At 39.6% G+C, this 7525-nt stretch overlaps 1 protein-coding gene across 1 annotated transcript in view; it reads left to right on the top strand.

Annotated features, from left to right (window-relative positions):
* Nucleotides 1-3262: 3262 nt before the first annotated feature.
* LOC138946557 (uncharacterized) overlaps nt 3263-7525 on the top strand; it is a 117115-nt gene continuing 112852 nt past the window's right edge. Inside the window, exon 1 of the mRNA XM_070317999.1 lies at nt 3263-3395. Within this exon, the coding sequence (XP_070174100.1) occupies nt 3380-3395 (16 nt within the window). The 5' untranslated portion in view covers nt 3263-3379. The remainder of the gene's footprint in view (nt 3396-7525) is intronic.

Genomic DNA, 7525 nt, shown 5'->3' with positions numbered 1-7525 from the left:
TGCGTAACGGAACAGCAAGGCACCGCCCATCGTCTGAGTGTGCAATGCTGACCGCTCACTTGAAATCTAAAGGATCAAAGTTCGAAAAAATCAAGTGAAATTGCGCCACTCGCTTCACATCAAATGTATCTTTACGTCATTTCCCATCCGTCTGGAGTCGGTTCTAAATCTGTCGCTCTCTGTTCAACGAGAAAAAGCGAAGCAACCGAAACGCATGTTCAACATGGTTTATCTTGTGAGATTGTTGTGTGTCAAAGGCATTTGACCTGTGAATATTCATCACGTCAGGTGTGTTACTCTGATTGGCTGACTCAGGTCACGAGAATTCTTTGACTGACAGGCATAATCAGGTAGAAACGCTCAAGTTCCCATTGCGGCTGTTCTGTCTAATTCGCGGGGTTGCTTCGAAATTCTTTTGGTCGAATTAAACGGTAATAAAACCGTTATTTCTAATATGCTGACTGTTAGCAAATGATAACAGACATGTCTCACAAACGATATCAGCATTCGCCTAAAAGGCTCATGCTTGATATCTTTTTTCTCGACATGTCTTGTTATCATTTGCTAACAGTCAGCATATCAGAAATAACCCGTAATATCTGGCACTACCGCAACACGGTGGCCTAGTGGTAAGGCGTCCGCCCAGTGAGCGGGAGGTCGTGGGTTCGAACCCCGGCCGGGTCATACCTAAGACTTTAAAATTGGCAATCTAGTGGCTGCTCCGCCTGGCGTCTGGCATTATGGGGTTAGTGGCGGCGGCGGAGAGTTAATCTTTACTGTACCAAACGTATACACGGCATAATAATAATAATTGTCAGTAAGTACTGGTGTCACATGACTGATGTGAACCAGTTGATTGGCTAATGGCGATGCGCTAAAACTGTTAGCGCACTCTTGGAGTGCGCTAACTTTTCCACAGAGCGTATTCTTCCGCCCTTTGCCTAAGCGAGACTGTGCTCTCATCCTCAGAATAAATTAATGACATGTAGCTTATATTCTCCACAATACCAAATGACCATAAATTCCCTGCTTCTCAATTAAAGCAGAAGTGGGTTTTTTTCCTGACAGATTGCATGTGCCTGTGCCACAGTGCCACTGATATAAAAATAGAAGCCGCTGTGTTTCATCTCATTTTCGCCGACTTGCATGGATTCTTCTCATATGCCGTACGTGTTAGTGGCATGTAGCTTATCATCCACATTACCAAATGATGAGTTAGTATACAATTCCCAGCGGCTAACAGAAAACACAAGTATTATTCCGATAACGTACCAGCTAGACCAGCATTTGGAAGACTGACTCGATCGACTCTGTCATACGTAGCAGACTATACTGAAATACGACTGCATCAGTTCAGTGAATGAATGGTTTCCGAATTATTATTTCAAGGCAAGAACAATCGTAATCGAAAACGTGTAGGGTTCAGAACGTTCTTACCATATATAAAACTTATTATCAGCCTGCCTCATGCGTGCAGACTCAGTGCAGACTGCAGTGGTTCGATTGCCCTAGCCTAGCAGACGACATAAACCCCGCTCAGCAAATTAACATGTTGGGCAAAATTACTGTGAACGAAAAAACGATGGGGATATGATACGTGTAGGGTTCAGAGCATTCTTACCGTTCATATTTAGTATCAGACTCCCCGATGAGTGAAGATACAACACGAGAAATATGCCACATTTATTTTGAAAATGTGCTAACCGTCGAGTCCTTCGGGGGATAGTCAATTCAAGGGGAGTCACTCCGCACAGTCAATCCGTCGAAGCTCGACTGGAGGTTTCGAATCGCAAATAACGAAGAGCACAGTCCTTTCTCCGAGTTCAAATGAGGTCTCTCTGAAAGATCATCACTGTTCAGCTTAACGCTACACTGGAATTTACCAACAGAAATTAAAATGCGTGTGACGAAAGCACGACACAATTGAGACAACCCACACAAAAGTAGATCTAACACGACCTGACCACACAGTTATGCCTATTCAAATGCGCGTAGCAAAATGTGCGTTTGGAATCTTCTTTTTTCTATGGCGGTACTGACAATATCGTTATTGAAACAATCCCAGTGCACTAAGAGATTTATAGAGCAAATCGAGAAAATTCATTATTGAACGAAGCGCATAGCGCTGAGTTCAATAATTATTTTCGAGATTTGCTCTATAAATCCCTTAGTGCACTGGGATGTCTCAGTAACTTAAATAATAACTGGACATTTTTAAGTGCCTAACCTATGGCTCTAGGCCCTTTACAAAAAAACATATACAAAATAGAACAATAAAAGGTACAACCTACATAAAACAATTAATCATACGGACAAAAATCACCACATGTACTGTTCACAAAATATGATACAGACAACTTTGCATACTTGTCGAAGTGTAAAATACAGAGGTACAGAACACTCGTAATTTACCATAGACGTAACACAAATATATAAGCAAACAAAACCCGTTTTGTATAAATTAGCATCTGCTTTACAGTTTTGGGAAAGGGACAAAAAACAGCGAGTGTCACGGGGTTTAATTCTTTGAAAGGCAAACTTCTCTTCACTAAATTAGCTTTGAATCAACTCCGTAAGCATTAGTGGACCGATTTCATTGAATTGTGCGTGTACTGTCAGGGAACCAGGCCATGTGGCGATTTTCATACATTGCTCTACTACAAAACTGTGTGACCCAGGGGCGGATTAGGAGGGTGGTTACAGGGGTTCCGGAACCCTCCCCCCCCCCCCCCGGCTGTAAATTTTTTTTTAATACTAACTTTATAAGAAATAATGAGTGCCTGCTGACACCAGTTGACCATGTTTAAAATCAAGGATAAGCCATAAATTGTTAATAAAATAGCTAAAACTCTTCAGCCTTACCCCTGTACCCCACAGGGGGTCTACCCCTGGACCCAAGGTTGTAACCCCCCCCTCTGGTTTAACTGCTCCGCCCCGGTGACCCAACACCGACATATTCAAACAAGAAAGCACTTTCAATCGGTAAAGATTAGTCACCCAGCAAAGACGATATTTTGAACCAGTCACAAACAAAGGACCGAACAGTCACTTGGAGAATCGAAAACAAAATTAGAAAATTACTCCGTATGTCTAGTCAAATCCTTGTAAGCGTATAAGACTGCATGGGTCCAAATATCATTGGTACTGTGCCAAGTTAGAGAACTGACAATCATCTGGTTCAAGGAATACTTTATAATAGTGAACTTTGTATTTTCGGTTTCAAAGCGTATATACAGACTAGTTCCAGCAGGTTTGATTTAGTTGGGGCGTCTGACGTGTTCGCTTTGACAATCGCCTAAACTTTGAGTCGCTGTTGTAGTGAGTTTCACTGGAAACTTTATTCTCTGCCTTTGAGAACAGCGTTCAAGGTTGTACAACGATGATGCCCCCTGCAGGTATGTTTTTTTTTTTAAATTTGAAGACAGAAATGGAAATATTTTCCTGTTTATCTTAAGTACGGTGGATAACAGAAAAAACACATTCACAACGTTTGAACGTGAGGTTCGAGGGAAAGGAAAAATAAATTTGGTCTAGTTGCAATACAACAAAAAGTCACATATGGAGACAGAGATTTCGTCGCGATATAACCTTCGTGGTTGAAAACGACGTTAAACACCAAATAAAGAAAGAAAGACAGATATTACAACATTTCTTTATTTTCTTTAGTTGCTTCATTATATAGGAAGGAAAGATGATTGCAGAAAGTTCTCGTTGAATATGTCGTAGATGAAACTTAATCCTTTCACAAAGAGTAATTTACTAACAAACGTAAAGTATGACGAATAAAGTTTGAAAGCATTTTGTTTTAATCATTGCTTCTTGATTACGAAGATGCATGTTCCTTGCTTGAGCTTGAAATATAAACTAGTTGCAACTCAACGAAGGAAAGAGAAATCAATGATGGTGTGCTGTTGAGTTATTGTTAAGAGCGATTGAAACCCATTGGAAAATAGGTCTATACCAATCACCATAAAAAAAACTAAACACATACATTTCGCTGTATAATTTTGTGATGCGGCCAGTTATAGTAAAACCAAGTATATTGCCAGAAAGTTAATTCATCCCCCTAGGTGTCCTAGGTCTCCGGCACACTGCATAAAAACTAATTGATGAAAAATGCAACTCTTTGTTTCAAACGGTAAGGGGATGAATTACCTTTCTGTCAATATACTGTACTTGGTTTTACTATAACTGGCCGCATCACAAAGTTCTACAGCTAAATGTATGTGTTTAGTTTTTTTTATTGGCGATTGGTGTAGAAAATGTTATAAGATCAAAGTGAGGGTTTGATTGTATTGTGGCTGGGAATAACACAAGTAGACGAGGCGTTCCAATTTTAATTGTTTCGGAATCATTTTCGTCCGGTGTAAAACGAGAAAATGACTCCCACGAGATTTTTACTTCAGAGTAAAAATTACGTATGAAAATTTTACTCCCTTTACGTGAAAGATATTCCCCAATAATACGAGAAAATTACTCATACGACAGGTGTGTTCCGAGTAAACATTTCGTACGAAAATGTTACTCCCCTGATGAATAAATAACGAATGAATTGCTCCACCCTAACAAGAGCAATTTACTGCCCACACCAGGTGTACGCAACGTTTACTCCCGTGTCCCCTGTTAGTCCTGGTGGTGAAAGGGGTGGAGAGAGGGTAGCGCGACATTTGTTAGCGCAAGATCACATATTGGCATTATCCCTTCGCACGCATCCCATTTTCGCGTACGATATTTTTACTGGAAGTAACAATTTGGGGAGTAAAAATGTCGTGAAGGGAGTAATTTGTTCGTACCTTGGGGAGTTCTTTTCTCGTACGAAAGGTGTACTCGGAGTAAGAATTTCGTACGAAATGTTTACTCTGGAGTAATTTTTCGTGGAGTAAAAATTTCGTGTTACACCGGGATATCCCCCACCCCTCTCCCCCGTTTATTTGTAGAGAAGGTCAAGGGGCATATGTATCACCGCGAGTCGACTGAAGATAAGGCTTGTGAGATCATGTGTTTGTGGCAAGACACGTTACAACATTTCACACAGGAACACATCATTAAAACAAACCCAAAAGAGGGATTTACGCCACTGAAAAAATAGGTTCTGTGATTGTAATGATTGGTCAGAATCACATCCAATTACCCAACTCTAGTTAATATGATTCTTGGCATGTCATCATTATTCAAAAGTCTGTAGCATAAAGTCAGCCGGTAGAATTCCCTAATGTGTCGACACTTGTTTCCAACACACTCTGGAAGTATCACAGGCAACATATCAACAAATATAAGTGAAGTCGTTAATTAAACATCACTCTTTTTTTGGAGTTCAATCGGTGTCATGTCTTTAAAACCGTTCCTAGAATTTGCCAGGTGACTTTGTAAAACCAGAAAGGTAAGCGTATCTCCAAACAGATTTCTCTTATTGATGATATATTCCAAGTAAAGAGAAAACAAGTCGCGTAAGGCGAAAATACAATATTTAGTCAAGTAGCTGCCCTTTTTCAGCAAGACCGTATACTCGTAGCATCGTCAGTCCACCGCTCATGGCAAAGGCAGTGAAATTGACAAGAAGAGCGGGGTAGTAGTTGCGCTAAGAAGGATAGCACGCTTTTCTGTACCTCTCTTTGTTTTAACTTTCTGAGCGTGTTTTTAATCCAAACATATCATATCTATATGTTTTTGGAATCAGGAACCGACAAGGAATAAGATGAAAGTGTTTTTAAATTGATTTCGAAAAAAAAAATTTGATAATAATTTTTATATATTTAATTTTCAGAGCTTGTTTTTAATCCGAATATAACATATTTATATGTTTTTGGAATCAGCAAATGATGGAGAATAAGATAAACGTAAATTTGGATCGTTTTATAAATTTTTATTTTTTTTTACAATTTTCCGATTTTTAATGACCAAAGTCATAAATTAATTTTTAAGCCACCAAGCTGAAATGCAATACCGAACCCCGGGCTTCGTCGAAGATTACTTGACCAAAATTTCAACCAATTTGGTTGAAAAATGAGGGCGTGACAGTGCCGCCTCAACTTTCACGAAAAGCCGGATATGACGTCATCAAAGACATTTATCAAAAAAATGAAAAAAACGTTCGGGGATTTCATACCCAGGAACTCTCATGTCAAATTTCATAAAGATCGGTCCAGTAGTTTAGTCTGAATCGCTCTACACACACACACAGACACACACACAGACACACACACAGACACACGCACATACACCATACCCTCGTTTCGATTCCCCCTCGATGTTAAAATATTTAGTCAAAACTTGACTAAATATAACAAGTCGCGTAAGGCGAAAATACAATATTTAGTCAAGTAGCTGTCGAACTCACAGAATGAAACTGAACGCAATGCAACGCAGCAAGACCGTATACTCGTGGTCCACCGCTCACGGCATAGGCAGTGAAATTGACAAGAAGAGCGGGGTAGTGGTTACGCTATGCTGCATAGCACGCTTTTCTGTACCTCTCTTCGTTTTAACTTTCTGAGCGTGTTTTTAATCTAAACATATCATATCTATATGTTTTTGGAATCAGGAACCGACAAGGAATCAGATGAAAGTGTTTTTAAATTGATTTCGAAAAAAAAATTTTGATAATAATTTTTATATATTTAATTTTCAGAGCTTGTTTTTAATCCGAATATAACATATTTATATGTTTTTTGAATCAGCAAATGATGGAGAATAAGATAAACGTAAATTTGGATCGTTTTATAAATTTTTAATTTTTTTTACAATTTTCAGATTTTTAATGACCAAAGTCATTAATTAATTTTTAAGCCACCAAGCTGAAATGCAATACCGAACCCCGGGCTTCGTCGAAGAGTACTTGACCAAAATTTCAACCAATTTGGTTGAAAAATGAGGGCGTGACAGTGCCGCCTCAACTTTCACGAAAAGCCGGATATGACGTCATCAAAGACATTTATCAAAAAAATGAAAAAAACGTTCGGGGATTTCATACCCAGGAACTCTCATGTCAAATTTCATAAAGATCGGTCCAGTAGTTTAGTCTGAATCGCTCTACACACACACACAGACACACACACAGACACACACACAGACACACGCACATACACCACGACCCTCGTTTCGATTCCCCCTCGATGTTAAAATATTTAGTCAAAACTTGACTAAATATAAAAATGGGCATGTAACGGAAAGATCTCGCTGTCTCAGTTCAAACGAATAACGGTACCCTCGTAAACTTTCCCCTGGTCAGTCAGAAGTTAATGGCTCCCCGCTAGCTTCCGTTACAAGGCCGCGCATTGTGCTCTTTCTGTTGAGTTATAACTTCAATCAATCAATCAATGATGCTTATATCGCGCATATTCCGTGGGTACAGTTCTAGGCGCTCTGCAGTGATGCCGTGTGAGATGAAATTTTATACGGCCATTAGATTGCAGCCATTTCGGCGCATATTTACCTTTCACGGCCTATTATTCCAAGTCACACGGGTATAGGTAGACAATTATTAACTGTGCCTAAGCAATTTTGCCAGGAAAGACCCTTTTGTCAA

Source organism: Littorina saxatilis, linkage group LG14 (assembly GCF_037325665.1).
Source record: "Littorina saxatilis isolate snail1 linkage group LG14, US_GU_Lsax_2.0, whole genome shotgun sequence".
NCBI classification, from domain to species: domain Eukaryota; kingdom Metazoa; phylum Mollusca; class Gastropoda; order Littorinimorpha; family Littorinidae; genus Littorina; species Littorina saxatilis.
This window is presented reverse-complemented; position numbering and strand designations above follow the sequence as displayed.